The sequence below is a fragment of the Artemia franciscana genome, chromosome 11, assembly GCF_032884065.1.
Source record: "Artemia franciscana chromosome 11, ASM3288406v1, whole genome shotgun sequence".
Lineage (NCBI taxonomy): Eukaryota > Metazoa > Arthropoda > Branchiopoda > Anostraca > Artemiidae > Artemia > Artemia franciscana.
In genome coordinates, this window is record NC_088873.1 from 2,109,853 (window position 1) to 2,137,745 (window position 27,893).

At 34.9% G+C, this 27,893-nt stretch overlaps 2 protein-coding genes across 2 annotated transcripts in view; one reads left to right on the plus strand and one right to left on the minus strand.

Annotated features, from left to right (window-relative positions):
- LOC136032674 (FAS-associated factor 1-like) overlaps positions 1-7,245 on the minus strand; it is a 127,620-nt gene extending 120,375 nt beyond the window's left edge. The window contains exon 1 of the mRNA XM_065712967.1: positions 7,114-7,245. Coding sequence (XP_065569039.1) covers positions 7,114-7,158 — 45 coding nt within the window. The 5' untranslated portion in view covers positions 7,159-7,245. The remainder of the gene's footprint in view (positions 1-7,113) is intronic.
- A 5,467-nt stretch (positions 7,246-12,712) lies between these two features.
- LOC136032675 (protein arginine N-methyltransferase 7-like) overlaps positions 12,713-27,893 on the plus strand; it is an 89,772-nt gene continuing 74,591 nt past the window's right edge. The window contains exons 1-3 of the mRNA XM_065712968.1: positions 12,713-12,882; positions 24,302-24,451; positions 26,971-27,186. Of these exons, the coding sequence (XP_065569040.1) occupies positions 12,781-12,882; positions 24,302-24,451; positions 26,971-27,186 (468 nt within the window). The 5' untranslated portion in view covers positions 12,713-12,780. The remainder of the gene's footprint in view (positions 12,883-24,301; positions 24,452-26,970; positions 27,187-27,893) is intronic.

Consider the following 27,893-nt stretch of genomic DNA (forward strand, 5'->3'; position numbering starts at 1 on the left):
ATCTTTTATTGTTAGTGATAATGTGGATGATTCTTGGTTCAGTTTTAAGTCATGCTTGCTTGCACTTGAGAAGCAATTTACTTCCATAACATACACAGAGAAAACCAAAACAGTACCATTTCTCACTAAAGAGGTAAGAGAAGGCATTAAGAGTAAGAATAAGACATGGAGGAAATACAAGAAATCAAAACAGAAAAATCATCTTGCTGATTTCAAGAAATGCTGTAATAAGCTGAGAAATCTCACATGTAAAGTCATAAGTGATTATGAAGTAAATATAGCTCTTAGCGCAAAAACACACCCCAAAAAGTTTTGGAAGTATGTTTTGAGCTCTAATCCTAATAGACCTAGAATATGCCAGCTTATACGTCCTGATGCTACTGTGCTTGATTCCCCCACAGACATCACAAATTGTTTAAATGCCGTATTTGCCTCTAATTTCTCTCATTCAGTTTTAGTGTCTCCTTCTCCCCCTTTCTCAGAAAGGAACCATGTCCATGAAATGCCATCTGTTGTGATTGATGTTCTCAAGCACCTAAATAAGTTGGATCCAAACAAGGCCCAGGGCCGCAATGGCATTCATCCATGTTTGCTGAAAGAAGCTGCAGCTCTTGTTGCCATGCCACTGGCTGATATATTTAAGATGTACATGAGGATGATGGTTGTACCTGCTGATTAGAAATCGGCCAATATAGTTTCAATTTTCAAGAAGGAAGATAAAAATAACCCTGAATTTTACTGGCCTATTAGTCTCACATCAGTCATTTCTAAACTGCTCAAAAGTATTTTCAATGATTCTATTATTAATAACCTTGAAAAAAAATGACCAAGTGTCAAAATCTAAACATGGTTTCAGAAGGAGTTGGTCCATTGAGACGAACCTGATCCAGTCTTATGGTACAGTCACTAAATTATTTGAAAAGGTAAAGCAGTTGATGTCCTGTTACTTGACCAAGCCAAGTCCTTCAACAAAGCTGTCCACGAGTATCTTTTACATAAGCTCAGTGCATATGGAGTCCATGCTGACACTGTGGAGTGGATAAGATTGTTTCTGATTGACTGAATCCAGAAGGTCATGGTCTGCTCTGACAATGGAGACCCCTTATTTTCAGAGCCTGCACCAGTTATAAGCAGGGTGCCCAAGGGAAGCATCCTTGGCCCCATTCTCCTCTCTATATATATATATATTAATGATTGTGAGGATATTCTACAAAACCCCATCACTCTCTACACTGATGATGGCAAACTAATTAGAATTGCCAATGGAACCCTGCAAAATGACTTGCATAGTCTATCCTTACGGGCTTCCACCTGGATGATGGAATTCAACCCATCAAAATGCAAAGTCCTTCAAATGGGTCCCTACAAAAATCAGATTTCATATTTTATGCTGGATAAATCTGGCACATGTATCCAAGTTGAGGCTGTTGAGAGTGAACAAGAATTAGGGGTGATCATTGACAGGAAGTTTAAGTTCATGAGCACACTATGCAACAAGTTGCTAAAGCCAACAGAGCCCTGGAACTAATTAAACAAGCCATATCATTGCACCATCCTCTGACAATAAGAAAATTATATAATGCTCTTGCAAGACCACATTTGGAGTTTGGCCACCCCATTACAAATACTTAATATAAGGGAGATGTGGCAGCCCTAGAGAGCATACAGAGGTTCAGGTTCATTTTAGTAATAAAATAAGTTGCAAAATGTCCAGAGCCTGGCTGAGAAGACAAATTCGTAATGCACAGGACAGAAAAAAAAACTTCTTTAAATAAATACAACAACCATACTTCACTACATGCAATTCAAATAGGTGTAATTAAACATATTCCCCCATCAATTGCCCAGTCAACAGCACCACCCGTTGACATGTCCAGCAAAATAAACATAAAAATAAATAAGATATATCAAGAAACCTGTAGAATGCCTAGGTCCAGTATCATAAAAAAAAAAACATATAAAATGGGAACAAACTTAACATCCCAAAGGCAACCCCCACCAACCAACAACAATTCACTTATCACAAAAAAATTAATAAAAGAACATAAATTTAAGTTTTTGTTTAGCTGTTTTAATTGATTTTGAAGTATCCAATTTAGATGTATAAATATTCTAATACCAAATTACTGAGTTTTAAAAGGAAGATTTCGATCTTTCATTTATTATTCTCAGCTGATATAATTTATTGAAATTTCTAGTTAGATGTCCGTGGTCAATACTTTTAAGTGGGAAAAGGTTCAAGGAACAAAAAAACAAGGAAAGCAAACCACAGTCATACTTCAATTTGAAGAGAATAGATTCAACTGTAACAAAATGTCTTAAAGGAAGAATTTTAAGGAAGCAATACAGAGAATCAGCTGATGACTTCACAGAATATAATTTAGGGGAAGGTAAGTAGCTCTTAAAGTATTAACTTAATACCACAAAGCTTTGTTCTGTTGTCTCTGAAGTGGCATAAGAACTAAATGTTTTAAGGTAAACAAGTGATGGAAACATTAAATGAGAATGAATAAGTGCATAATGAAGTGATCTCATTGCTTCAAAGAGAAGGGATGACCTGAGTATTCACATTATCCCCATATTTCTCCCCAATTTCATCTGCAGATTAGATATATGAGGCTTCCATGATAGATTCAAGAAGAGCAACTAAGCTTTGTGCCCCACACCAACAGCTCCCGACCCTGAACATCTGCATCACCTGAACATACCCACACTGGTTTACCAGTAGCACAGAGGAGATATTGTCAAGAAAATGCACCAAAACAACATGGCTTACTTTATTTTTACTCCCTCCCTTGCCACTATGCCATGAGGCAACCCAATGAAGCTGCAACAAAAGCACTCAAGACACAGAGAGAGGACAAACTTTTTCTCAGTATGTGCTGTCTCAACTTGGAACAGTCTTTCCAATAAGACTGTCATTGGTGAATTGATTAATTCTTTCAAAAATGCACTCAATTTGGAGTGGAATAACATGGAATGGAAGTACCAGTGGGACACCACACCCCATTCCACCCACTAATTGTGTCACCTCATCAATTCAACAGCAAGAAGTACTACAGGAGGATGCAGTCCACCTTATCTTGCTGTAAATGCAATTTAAGGTAATTTAAGGTAATATTTTAAATGTCTTGATAGACAATAGTTCACCCCAATCTTAGACATACATTTAAAAGTTTGAGCTGATCTTGGAAAATGCAATTAAATCTTGGACACAGGGTGTTAAGATTAGAATTAAGTATTTGAATTATAGACCGACTCAATTGTTGACAGATTTAATCTAAGTCAAGTAGTTTGATGGTTAACCAATCCCAAATATTTACATTCAGGCCTATATACATTATATCCAAGATTAGGAGTCTGCTGTCAAGTTTAGAAAAGATACATTTTAATCCAGATAATTTGACTGAGAAAACCTTATTGGAGTCTTGCCATACCCTATTTCTGACGGTTTGGCTTTAATAAAATAAAGATTATGCAAGGTATTGGTCATTTGGAGGAGGGAGGCGTGGAGCTTGGTACTTGAAAATACCATCCCAAGGATCATTGGGTAGTATTTTGTGTATGGAGTTTTTGTCTATCTTGGAAAGTAGTTGAGCTAGGAGGAAGAAACTTTGAGGAATGGATTTAGAGCCTGACTCATCCCCTGGGAAGATATTTTAAACTATGTAGGCTACCTCTGCCCTTTCACTCACTAAAAGAGAGTGACTTTTTTCAGTATGTGTGTCATCAAAGTAAAGCCACGAAAAAGAAAACTAGTCTAGATTTACAGCTAAAATCAAGCACAAAGAAAATATTTCAAGCCATAAACCTTTGTTTAAACCTGATTTATAAGGTTTTACATATTTGTAAATCTATTTAGCAGAATTCAAGTTCAGGGGCTTCTTGCTATTTTGGAAATCAGCTGAGTTAAGTGAAAGAAAATTTCAGGAATTAATCCAAGATCAAAATGTACCTTGGGAAGATATTGTCAAGTTACTCTGTCTTACCTTTTCTTATTTAGGGCAAAGAAGATTGCTAATGTGACAGATCTATACCTATACAACAATTCCTCTTAATTTTGAGTTTTCAATCAATTTGTTGGCTTTAGTTTTATGAAATTCTTATTATTTCAGCAGGCTTTTAAGCTATTTCAAGGATTTTGTTTCCTAAACTTAAGAAATAGATTAACAATTCTTTAAAACCTTATAAATCAGGATTCAAAAATACATAAATTGAGGCTTAAAGCACTTTTATTTTGCCATATTTAAGCATATGATCTATTTTGCAACACAAACATTGTACAACAAATTTTACAACACTAACAATGTACAAGGATATGAAAGGTCAGTGCTCTTTGAAAAGAAAAGAAGTGAAGGAAGGGTACTTCAAAATGTCTTCTCAAGAGACCATTAATGCTCAAGATGCATTCTTGAGAGTTTTTTTCACTCAACTCAACTACCTTCCAAGATAGTGAAAAAAAAACCTCAACTAGAATTTTATCTCTATTTCTTCAATGTAGAAGAAAAACTCTTGATATGGTTTAAAATCCCACTGAAACAGGCATAACAGGAGTTGTACTCCAAAAACTGGATTGAACAAAAAAGAGATTGAAAACCCTAAGTTAAGGTTATAACATGTTTTTCCAAAATTTAAATAGAGGTAAGGGTTATATATAGGGGTAGGGGTAAGTGTTATTTACATTATATAGAGGTAAGGGTAATTTATATAGAATAATAAATGTTATTCTATTGAGAATAACATTCAGGAATGGTAATTCTTATTTTCCTCACTCTTAATAGCAAAATGTTATTATCTTAAATTGCAGCTTGGGCCAATCTAAGGATTTTTCCTTGTTAAGCTCCAGAGTTGATGACTGACATTGTCTTCATTGTTGTTTAGTGACCAGGTGCAGTTGGACAATCAGAAACTTCCCAGTTGAGTTTACACTCTCTAGGACCCCTCAGCATCCAGCCTTGGTTTGAAAATGTCAATGGATTGAAGCAGTAATTCTGTCTGTCCTGTGGTGGTGCAGTGAGTTTGACCTTAGCTTGGTAATATGGGACCCAGAGATCAAATCATGCTGCAGGAATGCACTGCAGGGCTGATGCAGGAACCTTAGTAGTCAAGAAACATTGTTAATCTGATACAATACAATACAATACAGTAATTGTGTCTTCAGAGAGTTTAATCTACCTGTTGACAATTATTGAGGAAAAGAATTGAGTTCTGACTTTAGATAGGGTAGACTGCTTAACAAGTTTTAGTTGATGACCATTGGTTCTTGAATTAGGACCAGCAAAAGGAAATAATACTGGGAGAGCATTAATCTTCATCAACTTATTGGTTAGAATGGTATCAGCTCTATTTCTCCTTTATACAAGTGTTATTTTGAAAACAAATTTGCAGATATTTATGTAAGAGCTAAAAACCTCTCAAAAATGGCATCAGTTTTGCTGTGATGTCATTTGAGGGGTATCAGGCTTTTGTTAGTTCTGCAAATTTATTTTCTTAATACCATTTTACTCTAAAGACTAAGGAAAATAATAATTACCATTCTGAAACAACTGCATATGGCAATTTTTTCTCGCTAGACAGTTTTTTTTAAACAGATCTTTTTAAAACTTTTGGCAACTATGAACTGTTTTATGTTTTGGATCCAAAAAGGGCTCAAAATTGAATTTGCCCTGGAAACAACTATTGAACTAGCCTATGAAAGGACATGAGAAAAGATGTCAAGTGATGTATTCATTTTCATCTTAATCAAAATTCTGTAATAAACTGCAAATTTACCAAAATGCATGGTAAAATTCTAGGCAAGCAACTTTTATCTGCCTTGGAAACTGGTAAGGTTAGGGAAATTAACTTTCAGTACTAAATCCAGGGCCAAAAAAAATACAAGAAGGTATTACTAAGCTACTATGTTAATGCTTTTTTTTTATTTCTGTCTTAGAACTTTGTCAACTTGACAGGTTGGAATTTAAACCTATTGCAATTTAGACAAAACAACACTATAAAATAGTTTTTGGTCTCTTTTTCTTGGGTTTTAATTTTGAAATTTGATTACTGTTATTTGAGCATAATTTCAAGCTATTCAATTTCTGTCAATTTGGGAACTATGTTTACAGATCTTTGATATCCTATAAAATGGGGTTGAGCAAAGTTATGAAGCTGAAAATACCTTTCATGTATTTCATTTAAGTGGAATATTTATTTTCAAAGGTTTTCACTCTTAATAGACTATTCAGGTAGCTAAGAAATAAACTTACCTCTATAGTCAGAATTATATCCTGAATCAAAACTTAATATTCATTTGCGTCAGCAATGAACTTTACCTCCACCTCCCTAATGTGCAAATATATGGCTATCATGAATTGGTAAATGTAGAGGTGGGGGTAAAGTTCATTTCTGACACAAATAAATGTTTAACTTGGATTCAGGATGTAATTCTGGCTATAGCCTAGACATAAGTTTATTACTTAGACACCCAAGTACTCTGTTAATATGAACCTTGCCCTTTTTTAATAAGACAAAATTTTCAAACATCAGTGACATCCAAAGGAAGAAGGAGTTAAGGTAGTTACTTCAAAGGAGGCCTATCTTCCTCAGATATACTTCAGTCTGTAGATTCAACCCTGGAAGTTCTATTTCCTTACCTACTAGGCCTACTTTCAAAGACAGCAAAAAGTAGCTTGTCTGAAATTTTACCTGTGTGGAATTTCATACAAATGTGTTAGCTATAATTATTCTCCACTGGCTATAGATATTGGCCTATGAAATAAGAACTGTTTTCTTTTGTTTCACCTTCTCAATAGTCCCTAAACTACTCCAAACCTTTACCTAGATATGTATATACATGTCTATATGCAACCATCTATGCAACTGACATAAGGAAAGGGCAGAGACAGACTAGGCCTAGTAAAATACCTTTCAGGGTATATTTTAAGCCATAGGCTGTATAGTCCTAAAGGATCATTCATCTCAGTCAACTACTTTCCGAGACAGGAAGAGGCTCCTCAACAAGAGCTTACCAATCACTGAGGCTCTATATTCATTCCTGAGACTGCCTAGCCTAACTACCTTCCAAGACAGACAAAGATCCTCTTTTACTTAATATATGAACAAAACTCTTACCTGAAAATTAGCAAGAATTTCTTCTCTTGACGATTCCTCATTCATGTTAAAAAGTGTAATATTATCCTAACCAGTAAAAAGTTAAATAATTGCAGTTTAACCACAAAATGTTTTATTTCTTCTTTAATTATTACTTTGTTAAGCCCGAAATACTGCCATCTATCTAGTCCAGATATACCAAATTAATTTCTTCCCGTCTTATGCCAAGTTTACACGCATAGGATTTTGGAAAAATCCTTTAAGGATTTGGTCATAATGGCCAAATACTTAAGCCGTTTCCTTAAAGGACGAAAGGATTTTTATCTTGAAATTATTTCAAGATCTGAGCAAAATCCTTATAAGTAATAAGCTAAAGCTTTAATGTTTTTTCTAATGCATACGCTTTTTTAAGAAGAAATAGTTTTAAATCACCTTTGGGTAGGTTAGTTGTAATCTTCAGTAACTCTAAAAAGGTAAGTTTTGTTAATTTTCCGCTTCTGAAATAAATGTAGCCAAGTAAAGAATTTGCTTCTTTTTTGATGTTAGGTACTTTGTAACAAGGATACTCGACCGAGCAAGCTTTTACTTAAATGCAAACAATTTTTTGCGGTTTCAGGAGACTGTAACACAACCGAAACAGGCACAAGACTTTGTATTTACAATGATGTCCGGATCGATAAAATTTGCTCGAAATTTAAATACAGAAACTATTTCTTTCAAAGAAAAATCTTTAAGACAAAAAGAGATTTTTGTCTTATCCGTTATTACATACAATATACACTCAGTGAGGGTACACCTCACTGAGTGTATAGCTGATTCAGAGTCAAACGCTAAAGTTTGACTCTTTCTCTTAACTCTACATTTTAAAACAGTAAAAAACTTTAGAGTAAAGAGCGGGGCGTTGAGAAGGAAAAGCCCCTTTCATATACGGAGTAATTTCTGTTCGTTTTAAGTTTTAATGTCGCTCCTCACTTTCATTTAAAAAACTTGTTTTTTTTATTTAATTTCTGAACGTTTTTGAATCAATGTATGTTTTAATTTTGTCTCTCCGCAGAGGAATAATTAAAACGAAATTTGTATATTTTTTTTTTTTTTTTTTTGGCTAAATGGCTTTCTCATAATTTTGATCGAATGGTTTTGAGAAAAAAAGAGCAGGGGAGGAAGCCTAGTTGCTCTCCGATTTTCGGTTAATTAGAAAGGCAACTAGAACTTTTAATTTTTTACGAATCTTTTTATAAGTAAAAGATATATGTAACTTATAAATTAGCTTACGTAAAGAACTTTTGTATTCTTATGTTTTTATTACATATATGAGGGCTTCAACCCCTCGTCAGTACCTCGCTCTTTACACTAAAGCTTAAATTTTGTCCCAATTCATTAAGAATGACCCCTGAATCACAAAAGCCGCAGAATAAATAGTTGAAATTACTAAAAATACTTTGGCGTAAAGAGCGAGGTATTAGGAGGTGGTGAACCCCTCATATGGGTAATAATTTCTGTTCGTTTTAAGTTTTAATGCTGCTGCTTACTTCCAGCTGAAAAAAAACTTTTTCATTGTTTTTTTTTTAAATAATGCTATTAAATCCTGCGCTCCCTTCATGGAAATTTTCTTCCCCCGTGACAAATTCCTCGATGGAAAGATCCCCCAGCATATTCCCCTCTTCTCAACCCCTGCCTCTAACCAAAAAATCCTCCTGAAAACGCCTGTACACTTTCCAATAACCATTACTATATGTGGGCACTGGTCAAAGTTTTGAACTTGTAACCCCTCCCACGGGGACTGTGGGGGAGTAAATCGTCCCCAAAGACATAGTTATAAGGTTTTTCGACTACGTTGAATAAAATGGCTATCTTAAAATTTTGATCCGTTGACTTTGGGAAAATAATTAGCGTGGGAGGGGGCCTAGGTGCCCTCCAATTTTTTTGGTCACTTAAAAAGGGCAATAAAACTTTTCATTTCCATTAGAATGAGCCCTCTCGCAACATTCCAGGACAACTGGGTCCATGCGATCACCCCTGGGGAAAAAAAACAAAACAAAAAAAATAAACACGCATCCTTGATCTGCCTTCTGGCAAAAAATATAAAATTCTACATTTTTGTAGATAGGAGCTTGAAACTTCTACAGTAGGGTTCTCTGATACGCTGGATCTGATGGTGTGATTGTCATTAAGATTCTATGACTTTTAGGGGGTGTTTCCCCCTATTTTCTAAAATAACGCAAATTTTCTCAGGCTCGTAACTTTTGATGGGTAAGACTAAACTTGACGAAACTTATATATTTAAAATCAACATTAAAATGCGATTCTTTTGATGTAGCTATTGGTACCAAAATTCCATTTTTAGACTTTTGGCTATTATTGAGCTGGGTCGCTCCTTACTACAGTTCTTTACCACGAACTGTTTGAAACGGGTTTTGAGAATATAATACAAATCACACCTAGTTCCTTTCGCATTGAACCCCAAATGATAAATGAACTCTAAAAGATAACTGATACTAGTTAAATGAAGCTTTAAATAAAGGTTTATAATAACTATTTGTTTCATATTGACTACCATCACCTTCAGGAGTAAATGCTAACCGTATGGTATTACTGCTATTTAAACTCAAGCTTGGTAATTTTCCATACTCTTCAATCTACTGGCAATCTAAGATGATTAACTCAATAGCTCTTAGGCCTTTTTGGGCCCAAGCTGTAGTTTTGTACCACAAAATGCCCCAAATAGCCACCTTTTTGTGGCAAAATCTGTATTGCTACATTAGATGAGAACTAGATTTTTCAATTTCCGTTCCAATAAGTATTTTCTATATTTTTTATGACCATTGGTTTGATGTGACTACCACCGTAACAGTGGCGGTCTTGCCGTCGCTTGCGCCTGCGGTAAAATTTTTATTAGCGTCTTCCCTTAATCCCTTAAATATTTTATGCCAGGTTTTAACAAAAGTATTATTTATTAACAAAATTTTCTATTTATATAAATTTGACTTTCCTTACTTCAGCCTCTGCAAAATTGTTCGATATCTCGAAGCAATTGATTGCTTGTGCTTCTTAACGATCTATACTCATTAACGCTAAATCATTTAATCGCTCCTTACCTGAGGTACGCTAATGTTAATTTAAGTTTACTAAACGGCCGATCATTACTGGCCATCGACACTGCAATCGCTAATAACTTTTAATAGGTAACTCATAAGTTTGTGAAGACTGCTTCATCTCTATATTGCACAGTTAATTTTAGCACATACACAGGTTTCTTTAGGGAAATGTGCCGCTGTCAAATTATTTTTTTTTTCATATCTTGGGAGCTCGTGAGATAACTGATTGGGATCTAAAACTTTGGAATATTTTTCATCAAGTTTGAGGTAATTCGCCTCAAAATCATTAACATTCGTGTAATTCGGAAATAATTTTCGTGTATTAAGCGGAAACCCAAAATTTGTGTTCAAATCTGAAAGTCATCATAAACGGTCATTGGATTCTACAGCCATTTCATCAAGACTGACACCTATAGATTTTTTAAGTCAGTGTGTTGGATTGAGTCCTCTTGCACGACATGATCTACTTTAAGCACACACATCACAATGTTTGTACATTTTTGTATGGAATGCTAGTAAGTCATTGATAAATCGATCTCTATTTTTGCTAACGTATTTGGAAACAGTTTTAATTTCTATCGCCGCCTCATGAACATTTAAAGCTTTTGACGGTATCATTTTATTTAACTCAATTTATGATAGGTAATGCTTCCACCCAAAACCATAGGGCTGTAAAATAATTAGTACATGTTTCCAAGTCGTATATTGTTCTGTAATCCTTAGCTTTTGTTTCCTGGTTTGAGTTGTTAACAATTGATTCAAGTAGTTTTATCAAATCGAACAGCTGGCTATGTATTGCTTTAACGATATCATCTCTTGAACTCGATCTCGATTTTAAGATTTTGGACCCCTGAAATTTCCGTACCCGGGAAAAGTGCCCCCTCTTCCTCCCTCCTCTTAGAACCACCTCTTGTTAAATTGAATGAGGCAGTCTATTCAGGCTATAGAAATTCCTTATATAAAAATTGTTGAGACCAAATTATTAAGACCGATCCGAAGTTTCCAAATTGTTGAAGGAGGGGAAAATAGGCAAGATGATATTTATTTTATGCGTAACTAACCAAATTACGCATAGGATGCAATATTGGAATTGAACTCTTGTTCAACTTTGTTTTTATCTTTTCTGTCGATATATTCAGCCACAGTTCCAAATTGGCTAAGATAGGCTACCATACTAATATGCCTTTAAGTATGTAAATATAAAGCCCTTCAGTATCATTTTTTTTTAGTTTTTTCTAACTAACCCAATCGCAGGCTATTTTCTATGTTTACGCTATTTCATCTTAGTTATAGTGCAGTAATGCAAAAACGACAAAGACTATTTAATGTAAAAAAGCTAATGACATTTCCACAATTATTGCAATATAGTTTAGAAAAAAATAGAAAAGAGAATTTAAAAATATTAGCCGGGTGTTTTTTCTGTTTGAAAAAGAGGTAAGTTGTAATTCTTTATTAGCCCAAGCAACTCATTTTGCAGACAAGATGAGAATTCTTTTTGTATCTCGGAAAAATACACTTTGAATGTCAGAACACTAGCAATGAACCAAAACTACGAATTGCCAAGATCTTTATTTACATTTTTGGAAAACGTATTTTAATTCTAAACTAAAAATGTCCTTGAATCTAAGGAGCTACTTTAAGACCCCATTTTAGCAATATGTAACAGATTAATATACTACTCTAAAAATGAAAAGCAAGAAGACGGTAAAGTAGGTGTTTTCAGAAACCTGTAATTCAAATAAAAGATTCTATCCCACAGTGCTCAACTACCTCCTAATACTGAAAGGCCGATCTACAGGGTGATGATCCAAATTATGAAAAAGACAATGGAAAACGAGCTAATTTAGTAATGAAGATCTACTGTGCAGAAAATAGCGAGAGTGAGTAGGAAGAGCCGTATTGGTACCGGCCGGCCTCTTGGCCTTAAACTGCTGGGGACAGGTAGCTCAAGTACTCGCACTTCCCACAAACCAAACAGAAGAGAAGAGAGAATGAAAAAGAAGGATTGCTAGTGCCATCTTGAAGTCAAAGGGGTGAAAGGACTGTATGCAGTCTGTATACCCTCATACAAATTATGGAATGGAAGTGCTCAAATATTTTTCGCCTTTGTCGAGAGCTTCTGATAAAACTTTGTTAGGACTAAAATTGATTGAATAAGGACCTTTCTGTGAGGGTGTTAAGAGGGAGCCTTTGAATAGATTAGGATGGAGGAGGAGCATGCGTAGGTGTGTTGGCATCACACAGCTTGGTCCTGAATAGAGTTGTTAGTAGTAGAAATAGCATTTGGATTAATATTTCATCTTTTTCCTTTTCTAGCAATTAGTGTCCTTGGGACGTACTTGCTTTTAAAGAATTTATTTTTTTGGCCACATAAATCGTCTTGTTCAATTGTATCTCAATTTCCATCTCTGGTAAAAGCTCAGAAAAAAAGCTTTTTGATTTCCAAATTTTTAGCTCGTGAGGAATTAGCTGGGTGATGAATTTACAATTTGACGAGTAGGCTAGGTAGCGTTTTGAAGCAAAGCGATTCAATTTAAAAGGAACTGCTTTCAGATTAATGCCTACTAGGCTATTCCCTAATTTTCATTGAAAGATGGAAGATTCTAACAACTTTTTAGAAAATATTGGAGACATTGATGGCGAACAAGATATTGCAAGATCTGCTTATGCCGATATGCTTCATGATATTGAAAGGGTAGCTTAATTATTCAATCTTGCTGAAGTCTACTTAAAGATGCTTGGACTAGCCTAATTCATTCAAAGTTTAGTCTAGAATCAGTGTTTAAAGCTAAAATTCTAGGTTTTGTTCGATTTTGTTTTGGTTACATTCTAGTTAATTGACTTCTTGCTATCTCAGAAAGGGTTTAGGTTAGGAAAATGAAACTTTCAGAGATGAATCTACAGACTAAAGTATGTCCCAGGAAGGTATTTTGAAGCAATTTTGAAGCAACTACATCCACTCCTTCTCCCTCTAGAGGGCCCTTACCTTTGATGACCTTTAAAAATATGTGTGTTATAAAAGTGAAACCTTGCAAAATAGATCTTCTGCTTAATTGAAGTACAACAAAATTGTTTTCAGCTTCATAGCTTTGCTCATTTCCATTTTATGAAGTTTTAAAGATATGCAAATACATTTCCTAAATTTTGAAAAAAAAAACATTGATATGGCTAAAAATTCTACTTGAATAACAGGAATTGCATTTTCAGAACTAAAGGCAGAGAAAAAGCAACTAGTAACTGAAAATTAAGGTAAAATGTTGTTTTGTCAAAATTTCAACCTGTCATGTAGGCAAATTTTAGGGCCCTCTAGAGGGAGAAGGAGTAGAGGTGGGTACTTTAAAATACCTTCCTGGGACATACTGTAGCCTGTAGACCCATCCTTGAAAGTTTCATTTTCCTAACCTAAACCCTTTCCAAGATAGCAAGAAGTCAATTAACTAGAATTTTACCTTTGTTTTCTTTAAAGTAGGCTTTGCTAGTTATGTCTGCTGAAGCAAATTTCCAGGAAAGATAATAGGTTTTCATTGATAAAGAGGCCATTTTCCTGTGGATACAAGCTGGATGAAAATCTTAGGCAAACCAAATTGAACATCAACATGAGTTTGTCTTAATATATGAATTTGTCCATTGATAGTAGGTTTTTTCAGTAAATGTAGGCTATCATAGTTCATACTAGGCTGCTGAATTACCAATAAACAACATGTCATTTGATGCCTTTTTTAAGCTCTTTACAAATATAATAATTGCTTCTATTGCAAATTCAAATTTAAGCACTTTTTGAACTCTTAAAAATGATAAATTTTTAATTAAAGTATCAGTTATTGGTTGTTTCCAACAAAATAATACTACATTTTCTCAGATCCAAAATTATTTATAGTTAGGTTAGGATGGGCTAGGTTGAAAAGTTCTTAAACTTGAATTTGTAATAGAAGCAATTATTATATTAATAAAGAGCATAAAAGAAAGGCATTGAGTGGTAGACTATATTCACTTTATTACTAAGTCAATAGTATGAACTGTGATATGTTAACTGATTTTTTGCTTCCATCAGCTTTGAAGCCATCACTTATTGTGCTTTACAGAGCCTAAGTTCAATTCTGCCTTTCAACCAGTGTAGAACTGGATTGACAAATCCACCTTCTTGTTGAACCAATGGTAGTTTTTATGAGTGCAGGAGGTGAACATGAGTTCAGCTCATTCCTGTGAAAATTTATCTCAAGTAAAAGAACCCTTAAAGTAGGGTGAAGGTACCAATGATTTGACAGTGCAATTTTGTACAAATGGAATAACTCTGCATAGCCATGACTTGGAGTGCCTTCTCTTGAAGCTAATTTTGTATTTCAATGATAGGAAACATTGACACCATATCCAATACACCCAGATCAGAAAAGAACATTCAATTCAGTCAGTTTCCTCTTTTCAAAAAAAGCTCCTGATAATTTTCCAGCTATGTAATGTTCAAACTGTTATTACTTTATTATTTAATACAAAAAAAGTTGGGATTAGCACCAATGGATCAAGATACATTTGATCTTATTCAAATTCAGTAATAAATTTCTGAAGTTATTAAGAAATCATGTTGCTAGTCTCCTATATTATTTTCTGTTGTTAGTGTTGAAGTTTGATTTCCATAAAAATTTCACATTAGTTTAAGCCAAAGTAATGAAAGTTATTTCTTTTGTTTGTGTGTGTGTGTTTTTTTTTGTGATATACCATGCACTTAAGTATGCCATTAGGCATTTGTGCTGTTTGTTTATATGGTTTAATTCTTGTTGTAAATAAATATGTATCTATCTATCATTGTCAAAACTAGGTTCCAAATGTAAAAAAAAATCTTGTTTAGTGTAGTGGAATACCAGGCACACTAAAAATGTTCCTTCAACCAAATTCAAACATAGATAGTGGCTTCTATAAATGGATTTATTTCTTTTGCAAATATCTTGTAGTAACCTTGTCAAAATTTTTGACAGACAGCAACAGGCCCTGTCAAAATATAAGTGACTCTATCCAAACTTCTCTGAACATGTAAAACAGATGAGAAATAGTTAGTGTTGAAATTCAAGGGTCCATTGACAAAACTATAGCTGTTGAATTTACGGATGCCGACTACTGTCAAAAATTGCAAAGGTTCACATAGAAGTCATTTTTCCCTTTTCTTAGCAATTATCAATGAAACTAAAAAAATAAAATAAATAAGATTATCAAATTTAAAAAACCTTATTTTCTAGGGGGAGGGAGTAAATGCCTACAACCATGTCATAGAAATATCAAAAGTGACCCCCTCAAAATCCTAACCTATGTTTTAGATGAAGCTAAGAATCTACAGATGAAAATAGAATCCATTAAATCAAATTCTGTCACTATTTCTAATAATATTAAATAGGAAATATAGTTCTAGGCATTTACCCCCCATGGACAATACCCTCCCAGAAAATACCCCCTCCCCCATGGAAAATAAGGCTTTCCAAGTTTGAGAATTTTATTCGATTTTTTTTTTCTGTAGGGGGAAGGAATTTTGGTACCTTGTATATTATATGCCACTCATTCAAGTTCACACTGTGTAAAACTTGAGAACAAACTGGTTTCTTTGTTAGTTTCTATCAGCTTAGCATGAGACAAAGACAAGTGACACCTTGGCACTGAAAGCAGCTACTTTTGGAATGGCAAGGAGGAATTTTTATCAACTTCTTTCCAATTTTGAATATTGCCATACAAAAGCAAAATTGGAAACAAAGTTTGTAATAATACAATAGTTGAAGATGGCAAGTCACAATAATTTTCTGGATCCAACTCCAAAATTCTGCTGCCTGTTGGGTTAGAAGTTGAACCACAAGCTTGACAAATACTCAGCTGTTTTCTTTAGTGACAAAGAAAGCAAGGTGCCATATTTTGTTGGTAGGATTCTGGACTCTCCTGACAATGGACAGTCCAAACTAACATTATTCAAGTGGATTAGAATTGCAGATCACACTTTGGAACAGCCAAATGTTGGTGAAATTTACACTGTCAATAATAAACTTGCTGGACCACTAAAACTGACAGAGAGTGGGCCATTGCAGATAATGTTTGGAGATGCTATTCCTGTGGAATATATGCAACAGTTGGAAAAAAGAAGATTTATGTGATCTAGGTCACAATATCACACTCCTTATGATTAACTGATTTGTATACTAATACTAAATATAGTATACCGATTTGTATACTGTACACTAAATACTACATACTTAAAACAATTTTGTTAGTATTATTGCTTCTACTTTTTGAAGTGTTTTATACTGTTATACTTTAAATGAAGTTGAAGAAAAACAAAGAAACAAGAATATACAGGTTGAAGGCACCAGGTTCTGCTCACAGGTATTTCCCAAGTATTTTGACACATGTCAAATTAGGTTCCAACTTGCATCAAAAACAGGCAACTTTTTTGCTGTGCCAAATTTGTTGGTGAAAATGCTCTACTTTTAGAAAATCAGAGTTTTGTACCCTTTTCATACAAAACTTCAAACTTCTCATTAAACAATTAGATTTCTAGATGTTTTTCTTACGTACTGAAACCCTTTTGAAACCAAAAGTCTTTAAAATTAAGCTTCTGGAGCAAAAACTGTCAAATTGTCAGTACCTTCACCCTAATTAAGAAATTTTGTTTTTCAAACTGAAAGTAAAACGTTAAATTTTACAAAAAGCAGAAATTATTTTGTATGTAAGGGACTGCCCTTCCCTCAAACCCTGCTCCTTATGTTAATTTTTAAGCTCTTTGTATGTATAGGCTCTATGTAATTACTTATAACCCATCATACTAAAAGAAAAATAATACACTTAGTCACAATTAAAAGAACAAAAAGAAAATCAACACTCAAAAATCACAACAAACTTTAGTTGTAGACATTAAAAATGACATGTTGTCATTCATGATCAATTTGCTTATTAGACAGTTGAGCTTGAAGCTCACAGGGTTTACCACATAGATCAGGAAAATTATATTTCTTCATGAAGTACATGTTACAGGTCCTTGGGGGGACTTGTAGGAGAAACTTAGCATATTTAAAAAATACATGATTCATTTTAAGATGATCAGATTCACTAAATATTTGGTAAAATAGCACCATGACAACTACCCTTGCTCTGGTTAAGTATAATGTCTTATTACTACTCCTTATCTTATGAGACAATGTCTGTCTTAGGAGATCTTTTGTCTAATATTTGTGCCAACTACCCATTCAGCTGGTATTGACCAAGTTTTCAAACAGAAAAAATCCCAATGAACATCCCAAGACAATTCTTACAGACACATTTACTGTTACCCACTGCAATGTACATGGTCTGTGGTCCAAGTCGAACCATCTGCAGCATATGATGAATGAGGTCTCCACATGTGTCATGTGTGTATCTGAGACCAGACTGAATTCTGGCGTCATTGATAGTGGTATCAACATTGTCGGTTACACTCTGCTAAGGCTGGATTGCAAAAACCCACAAAACTCAACTTTTGGTGGTGATGGTGTTGCTATGTACCTTAAAATAACATCTCTTTTTTGGCCCTTACAATTCCTAGTAATTAGGTGGTCCTTAGGGTGAAAGTAAACCTGCCAAACAAATCATTTGTTATTGGTATGGTCTATTACCCACCAAAAATGAAAATCACCAATCATCTGGAACCTTGCTTGGAATTTGTGAGGGAAAAAGTTCCCTAAATAAGGTATAATAATCTGAGGAGACTTCAACATTCATCATGGCCACTGGCTGAAAAGTCATTCAACTGAGGCAGAATGCTTAGCCCTTTTGCCAGCAACCATGTGGCAGTTGTAGCTCATGAAAATCTCAAAATACCTCCACCTGTAAAGCACAAGCAGATCATCAGGCAATATTACAGCACAGACTGGGATGGTCTACAAAACTTCTTATCAGCAAAGGCCTGGGGTAAATTTTTAAAAGAAGGCCCAGATAAAGCAGCCACACTTTGCAAAAAAGTGATTACAAAGGCCATTGAGCAATTCATCCCATCAAAAACAGTAAAAGTCTCATCTTGAAATAAGCGTTGGTTTAATGCTGATTGTAGAAAGGCAGCCAGGGCCAGAAAAAAGGCTCACAAGAAATGGCATTGGACTGAATCCAGTGAGGAACAGGCTGCTTTTATTAGTGACCTAAACAAGTCTGTTAATGCTGCACGTCAAGCTAGAGTCAATTACAAACACAAGTTTGTAGACAGACTAAAAAGTGCCCCTGCAAAGAGGTGGTGGAGGGTCACCAAAGAAGCTCTACCATCATCTAAATCTACATCAATATCCTCACTTCATATTGAAAGGACTATGATCTAGTTAGGCCAGGAAAAGGCAGGTGCTCTTGCCCAAGCCTTTTTGAAGGTCTCCCAACTTGATGAAGGCCGAGTCTCCCCTTCCCGTCTCTGCCACAAATTAATGTGAAAATCACCAGCATTAACATAACTATTAGTAAGGTGTTCAGAACGCTAAGCCAGCTGGACGTCACCAAAGCTTCAGTACCTGACACAATCCATAATCTCATTCTTAAAAGATGTGAACTTGCTGGTCCTCTTGCCTTTCTGTATAGAAATGCTTTGCAGAGGGATCATTCCTAAAAGCCTGGAAAACTACTTATGTGGTCCCTGTTCTAAAGGCAGCATCTAACCTTACTAATATAAGATTGTATTGTCCAATAAGTCTGCTGTTCTGTGTAGGTAAAGTTTATGGAAGCATCATTAATAAGACCCTTTACCAATACCTTAAATCACATCTGATGCTGACAGATATGCAAAAGGGTTTTTGCAGAAAACAGTCTACATTAGACTGTCTGATTGCACAATACCAAGAGTGGGTTGAGCTCCTTTCTCAGTGGCACAATCTTTGCCTTCTCTTCTTTGACATCACAAAGCCTGTGATTGTGTATGGCACTAGGAACTTCTTTGTAAACTGAAAGTATGTGGAATTGATGGTCAACTATTTGAGGTGCTTGCTGACTTACTTTGTCAACAATCATTGCAGGTTGTCCTTGATGGTTTCATATCAAAAGAACACCCAGTCTTATTGGCAGTACCCCAAAGAAGTATTCTTGGACCAACTCTTTTCTTGGTGTTAGGGGGCAGCCTTGTGAAGAAACCTCACCATTTTTATGATGACATAACAACAAAATCATCAATTGCAAAAGATGAAGATCCCAGCAAACCCCACATGGAGGTTCAGGCTGACCTGGAGAGAATTGAGGCGTGAGCAGATGCCTGGCTTGTAAGTTTTAACATATTGAATACCAAAGAGCTCCTAATTTCTAAGGTGCATAATATGAGGGCTCATCCTGATTTTGTCTTCAAAGGAGAGGCAATAACACGAGTTGACACATTTCGCCTGCAGAGAGTTAATTTCTCTTCAGATCTTCCATCAACTGAACATCTTAGTAAAATTAGATCCTCTTGCTCCAAGAAGCTAGGAGTTATCCTAAGATGCAAAGGTCTTCTCCCTGATGAGTCTATTCTGCCAATTTTCAATTTGTAATAAAAAAATAAAATATTTGGCATGGCTGTATTATCATAAACCTTTGCAAAAAGGGCTCTATTTAAATGGATTTTGGAACTTATTATTGTGCTGTAAGAACCATGTATTCTACTCTCCATATTATCAAACATTAGTTACTTAGTTTTCAGAAGATTCTTACCAATTGGGAGACCAATATATGTCAACTTATCACAAGGCTTAACTTCAGTACCATTCAAACTTATGGTTACGTTATCACCTCTAGTTGCACCTGAATCATTGAAAATCAAAATTTCAAATTTCGTTTCATTTAAGGACAAACCGATTTCATGGCAATTTCCAGAATTTCACAAAAAAAAAAAAAAAAAAAATTCAACCCAAAAGTAGTCATGCTAACATTGAAAACTTCATTTGCACAAAAAATATTGATGCATCTCCACCTTTGTAAATGCAACAGGAAGAGAGTTTGCGATGAGCCAGCAGTGTTGTGGAGTTATGTACTGTTGTTGAAATAATAGAGCATTGTTTAGCCCTAATTGTTTGATACTAATTAGTATTTCATTAGTCAAAATAGCATTTCTAGGAATTCTTATTAAAGCTTAATTGCAATGGGCCAGCAGTGTTGTGGAGTTATGTACTGTTGGTGAAATAATAGAGCCCTGTTTAGCCCTAATTGTTTGATACTAATTAGTATTTCATTAGTCAAAATATCATTTCTAGGAATTCTTATTAAAGCTTAATTGCAATGAGCCAGCAGTGTTGTGGAGTTATGTACTGTCGGTGAAATAATAGAACCCTATTTAGCCCTAATTGTTTGATACTAATTGGTGTTTCATTAGTCAAAATATCATTTCTACGAATTATTATTAAAGCTTTCATATTTCATGTAAAGAATACATGTAAATAATAGGTCCAACTAAATCTGGTGATCCTCCACAGTTCAAAAGCTTATTCATTGCTTGGGGATGCTATACCATGTCAAGCACTTTATTAACATCATATATTCCAAAGGTTAGAGTCTCATCAAACTCATCAGCATCAACCAATAAATTATATAAACATCTCAGAGCATAGGAACATCCAAGCTTGGGTTGGAATTTAAACTGGTAGGGAGGCATATGACAAGTAGAACACAGAATACCAATTATAAGCAATTGAAAAACATTATCAAATACACATAAAACAGTAGGCTAATAGGTCTGTACAATGAAAACTAATATGGATCCTTCCCTCTTTTAAGGATCAGGGAAATAATAATTAAACAAAGGGAGTACTTCCTACAAAGATACCTGGCCCAGGAGTCAGCAGTCAATCATTTGAATCACTTTCAAATTTATCACATCATTTAGTATCAGGTTCTGCAAACTGCCTTGTAAAATACAAAAACCATTGTAATTCACTGCTATTAGCTTTGTTTTCACTGGTTTTATTATTTGCCAAACAGGTCTTCCAATAAGAATACTTCTCATTTAAATCCAACATCCCTTGTGGTTTAGCATTTTTCTTAAAGAATTATGACAAAAAGACAGACTTTAACATAAAAGGTAAGATTGAGGAAGACATGTCCCCCTCATATTCAGAAAAACTTCTGTCTGTTTTAAGTTTGATGTTGCTTCATACTTTCAATTGAAAATTGACTTTTTATTTATTTAATTTCGTCTTTTTTATTTAAAGTCTGCCCATTTTTCCAATTATCCCCTTTCCCCAGGAATTTCTCTGAGAAATTCCCCCTGAAAACTTCCCTCCCAACCGAAAAGTCTCCCCATGGAAAATCCCCTCCCCCTCTGCTGAAAATTCTCCCCCAGACATGTCTATTTATTTCCCAATAACAGATGGTCCTACTATATACTAACAATGGGCAAATTGTATAACATACAGCTTTTTTCCCAGGGACTATAGAGGTCATGTTATCTCTAAGGGCCTGGCTATTGGACCTATCAACTATACTGAACCAAATGGTTGTATAAAATTTTGATTAGATATCTTTGAGGGAAAAGGGGGTTAGTTACTGTCCAATCTATTTAGTCCATTAATAAGACCACTCGAACTTTTGATTTCGGTTTGAATAATTAGTCTTCCTATCTTCTTGGACCATTACTTTGATGTGATTACCCCTAGGAAAAGCAGCAAATAAACATCTCTGATCTTTCTTGTGACAAAGAGAAAAAAACAAAAAAACATCCATGCTTTTTTAAATTGGTTTGATTTCCACACTTTGTTTGAATAAATCCTCTCCCATTCTTCAAGAACCTTTGGTTTGATATGATCACCCCTGGGAAAAACAACAAATACACATACATCTTTGATCTTTCTTTTGGCATAAAAATACAAAATTCCACAACCTGAATATGCACCTTGGAGAAAAATTAAGGTCTATATTAGATCTGTTATGGTCTATGCTAATTATGGCAAAATTTAGATGGAGTTAACATCAGTAGATGGTTGAATAGGTAGATGGTAGGTAGAATAGATAGATGGTTGAATCAGTAGATGGAATGGGACAGACAGTCCCACTCATGTTTCTATGACTTGCTATTCTTTTCTTTTTGAAGTCTGAACTGGAGGATGAGATTGTCGACCAAGTCACTGTTTCAGCTTTTCAGCTTTAAAGGCTCAAAACAAAATTCTGTGAAGCAAGCAATTAGTATATTTGAAAAAGCAAGAAAAGATGCATTGAGTGGTGTGTTCGCCTTCAACCTTGCTGAGTAAGCTATTACAAAATGTCAAATTTACCTTTTGCTTTACTTAAGAATGAATTTATTTAGTTCGGAGAATGAATTTATTAACTAAAGTATGCCCCAAATAGATGTTTTCAAGTTTCTATCTCATCCTTCCCTTTTTCTAAGGTTAAAGTATTGTGTAGAAGATCAGACCATACATGTCTTAAATTAAAAAACTAGTACTTTGTGTCTTGATTTTGATTATAGGGTCAGTTTTATCCTTTTCCGAGTTGAAGAAAGGTTCAACCTTTAGCTCATTTTTGAAAGAAACAAAGAGATTATGCTTGTTTAAAATTTTCTCGAGTTTGTTGTTGAGTTTTGAGATGTATGGTATAATGGTGAAAGTCAATTGCTGAAGTTACTGAAGCAAGGGGAACAGGTTTATTATTTTCCTTTTTTATCTTTTTTGATCGTCTGTCTATGATGTTTATCTTTCATCTTTCGTTTTATTATTTTTTCTTCTTCGCTTCATACATCATGTGTAGTCAATTGTGGTCTTAAAATTGTATTTGAAATCACGTTTCATGTGTAAATCTGGAAAATTTTCGTTTTCTCATCTATCAGTGGGAGTGAGGTTCTGTCAGATCTAATAAATCTAATGTAATACAACACCTAATAAATTCATAGAACAATGTTCAATTTTTCAAACAGTTTGTGGTAACGAACTGTAGTAAGGAGAGACCCGGCTCAATAGTAACCAAAACTCTAAAAAACGAAATTTTGAAAAACAAGTTTTTTTTTAAACTGAAATTAAGGAGCGACATTAAAACTTAAAACGAACAGAAATTACTTCGTATATGAAAGGGGCTGCTCCCTCCTCAACGCTTCGCTCTTTACGCTGAATTTTTTTACTGTTTTAAAAAGTAGAGTTGAGAGAAAGAGTCAAACTTTCGCGTAAAGACTGGGGCGTTGAGGAGGGAGCAGCCCCTTTCATATACGAAGTAATTTCTGTTTATTTTAAGTTTTAATGTCGCTCCTTACTTTCAGTTAATAAAACTTGTTTTTTTATTTAATAGAATATAGGAACATGTAATTGCATAGAACAGCCTTGTAACTATCATGTAGCTTTCTACAGTTTTTCCATATTTTCAATGTAACACCTTAAATTAGTTATTCTTTTTCAAGACCACACTGTTTTTCTATGACGGACAAATAAACGTTCAAATGGTGACAAGTCCATTTGTTAGACAGTGAAAAATAAAGGTCAGTGACTTTTGTTAATAAAGAATTAATAAAAATAAAGGACAGTGCAAATTTGTTAGACAGTGACTTTTAACTGTCTAATAAATGGACTTATGCCCATTTGAACATGTAACCGTTTTTCTATTAACGTAAAGACAGTTTTGATTTATTGTATACATGTACAATTAGACAACAATGCAACCGAGACGAAATTATAGCGTATTTACTACTCATAGCAGTGACTTGGCTTGTGACGACATGTCTATTTTAATGCAAACATGAGAATGCCGAGATAAAATGTTACACTTTTGCAGCAAAATGGCATATATCTGCAGAATAGAATGTATTTTATGGATGCGATGGAAATTTAGAACGTATTGTTGAAATGGAATGGAAAGGAGAATTAAGGAAAATGAGAAATATACCCCATGTAAAATATTGAATAAAATGGAACATTTTAAACGTCTTAGCTTAAAAAGAAGGGGAATTGTATAATAGCTATTCTTTAAGAGCTAAAAAATTTGAAGGAAATTAGTAAATCCCTAGACAGCCCTATGGGTGGCGTATTACTAAAAAAAAGAAAAGAAAAAGCATCTACATTGCTTCTGAAGTAGATAGACTCCTGGAAAAACTTGATTTTCAGGAATTGAACAATTTTTGAAAGAATTTAATTTACTGGGTAATTCCAATCCATGTCATTTTGCCTTGTAAAGCAATGACATGTTTATTATTTTAGAATGAAAAGTATGAGAAAGCCATTGCCAAAGTCATTTCTCAGATGAAAAACAAGGGAATTTCAGTCAATGTTCTTGACATCGGCACTGGAACTGGCCTACTTTCCATGATGGCAGCTAAACATGGGGCTGATTCCATTGTAGCTTGTGAGGTAATTCTGTTTTTCTGTATTTTCAGGATTCTCATTTGCACTTATTCTAAATTCATATTTATTTGCTTATTTTAAAATTATTTAAAGTTGGGTTTATTTTTTATGTATTGCATTCCAAACTTATGCACTTCCACTTGTATTGTTGAAATGTTAAACAAGCTACCCAGTGATAAATATACACAATTAATGGACCAGTGTGTGGACAGATTCCACGCGTGTTGCTGAACATTCTGATTAAGTGTGTAGTATAACTGTATAGTCTACATAGTTAAGATGTTATTTTTCTCGTGAGTTTTTTTTCTTGATAGCACATTCATTTTTCCTTAATTTTATGTATCTTTTTACTCCTATATGTCTATCTCACGTTTGTACAGAGGGTTGAAATACATAATTATTATTACTGAACATTTTTTTTTTCTTTGGAAAATCTGAGAAACAAAAAATTAATTCCCCTTCGTCGATAACGATAAGATGCATTTTTTGAATCGCCAATGTTTGAATATTGACAATGTATTTATTGTTCTTAACTAACTAAGTTATGTAAGCTGCTTTGTAGGGATTGAGGGGGTAGTCGATCTACTCCCAATGAAAAAGAGAAGGATCAGAGGAGGAACGGTTTATAAGTATATGCAAAAAGGGTACAGGGAGGGGGGTCTCAAGTTTCTATAAATCCACTGAAGCTTCTCTGAAGTCATAAATTTTGATAAAGCCATTTATAAAATTGATTCTGAAAAATAATCTGGTTAAAGAAAATATTTATACAGTGAAGTTTATTAGGCTTACACGTTAAATTATATTGATTGAATGTTTTTTTACCCTTCATAATATTTGGAACTTACCCACCTTTAGTACAAAATTCGAGATGTATGGAATTTTGCTAGACTTAAAATACTTCGTCTATGAGGACAGGGGTTTGAGTCCTGGTGTCGCTGGTTATTTGGTTTGGAATGGGGCTCAAAGGCGGGACTGTTCAAGCTCAGCCAAATTCAATCCAGTTCTAAATGGATAGTTGGAGAAATCCGGGGAAGGTAAACAGGAAAGGTGTGCGAAAGCACACGATGGCTGGTTTCACAGTAAACATTTCAGTATAGTAGGTCTACTAGTCTTTACTGGGTGGCCACTACTACGACCACTCATGATAATCACTGTGGTAGGTAAAAAATAATACAGTGTAGAATTTTTTTTTTATTTGAAGGGACTATCCCCATTCGAAACATCTGCTCTTTCGCAACTTTAAACCCAAATACACCCAAGTTTTTAAGTTAAATCAATCTGTTGATGAGTTGACATACTGTGTATTTTTCATCAAGCACAGAAGTATAGTTTGTATATTGATCTTCTATAGGTGGTCACTATTGTGGCCACCAATGATAACCGCTTTTGTATGGGAAAATAATGTGTAAATTTTTTTCTGTAAACTTCGAGTGGAAAATTTCTTTCTGGTCAAAACTACTACTACTTCGAATAAAACTTACCGCAGCACCAAGCCGCCTAAGGCCAACTCAGCTATGCACGCTCCTCCTCCAACCCAATCTGTTCGAAGCCTCTCTCTTTATACCATCCCAGGAAGTTCCCATCTCCTTTAAATCTTTCTTTGTGACATCCTCCCACCCCAACCGCGGACGTCCTGCTTTCCGTCGGTCCCTTGATGGTTGGCCAAAAAGGGCAATCTTCGGCAATCTGTCGTCATTCATTCGCAGAACGTGCCCAAGCCATCTCAACATTTCTCTCACTATAGCCCTGGTAAGCGGGCTAGAACTGCATTTTCGTACAATCTAATGTTTCAAATACGGTCAGTCAGCCCGATACCCTGAACAATCCGTTGGCAATTTCTCTGGAAAACGTCTAGCAAACCTTCATCCGCTTTTCGGAGCACCCATGCTTCAGAACTATGTCAAAACACAAAAGAAAATATTTAGGCCACTGTTATCCGATTTTTTTCAGAGGGATCATTTGTGGTAATCTCGAGGAGAAGTGGCAAGGGGTATAAAGCATACATAGCTAAAACCATAGAATGCCAGGCGATTCTGCAATAAACATCAAGTTTTAAAAATATTATGCCAATACATTTATGAGTTAGTTTCAAGTTTTTCTCTTGTTTTAAATTCTTGAACAAGCAGCAATTTCACCAAAAACTTGTCTGCGTTCTCCTGCAAAACTACGATGCTTTCTTGTCGCTATTTCAAGCTTTTTAAATTACCCAAAACTGCCTAGCCTTTTACATTAAGAAACTGCGTTCCATTGTGATATAACTCCTCCCACCAGGGCCCCAGACCTTTAGATAATATAAGAAACTTAAAAAGATGGACCCGACGGCATTGATTTTCAGCAATCTAGCATATAGCCAATGGGAAATACTATAGCTGCTACTACTACTAACAACTTACTGTACCAACAGGCTGCCTTAATGTAACTTAGGCAACATACAGTAACTTCTCATATGGCAATATGAATTCTGTTTTAACTATGCAGCTCTTTCTTTGCCCTTGAACGCTCCCACAGTAACTGACTCCTTTTAGGCGTTCACTCCTGTTGCTGAATGTGCTGTCAAGGTGATAGAAGACAATGGTTATTCCGCTTCAATTAAAGTGATTCCCAAGCGTTCAACTGACCTAATTGTTGGAAATGATTTGCCTAAGAAAGCCAACTTAGTCGTAGCTGAGTTGTATGATACCGAGCTTATTGGTGAAGGAGCTATTTTAAGTTACAACCATGCTCGTAAGGAACTGCTTGAGGTAATTTTTATTTAATTCTTTTACATTCGAAGCACAGAGAAATGGAGGGTTAATAACTATAAAACGTGTGATTCAGAAGCGATTTCTTCTTTTTACTGGCTTTAAGATTTTGCACAGGCGAACCAATAGGTGAAATTGAACTTTTTTATTGATCCAAAATTTCCCACAGGAACACTTTAGAACTAATCAGGTTTTAAAAAGGCTAGATTGTTCGAATTCCCTTTCTAATATATGCTTAAGGAGTTGTAGTAGATAGATAAATAGATAAATTTATTGCCCATTCGAAAAACGTATTAAATAGATTGATAGATAAATTTATTGGCCATTCGAAAAACTTAATGCGCAATAAGTTTTTTGCCCATTAAGCCAGTATGATTGGCTTAAGAAAATATTGGCTTAATATAGTCGCCTTTTCCCTCTTTCTTTTTTATAGAATCTGTTTATTTTTAGCAGCTGTATCTTTTCCCAGTTTTATGAGTCATCTTCCATGACTTTACCTTTAGCATTTTTATGGCACTTGGTATTTACCAAGTCTTGATCTTGGAAAATCTTGGAAAACGCTTAGAGTGGAGAGATCAGGATGAAACTTGGTGGGAAGAATAAGCACAAGTCCTAGATACATGATTCACATAGCCGGACTGAATCCGCTCTGTTTGGGGGAGTTGGGAGGATTTCCAGTGCTTTGACGAGTTTGGTGCTTCTGGACG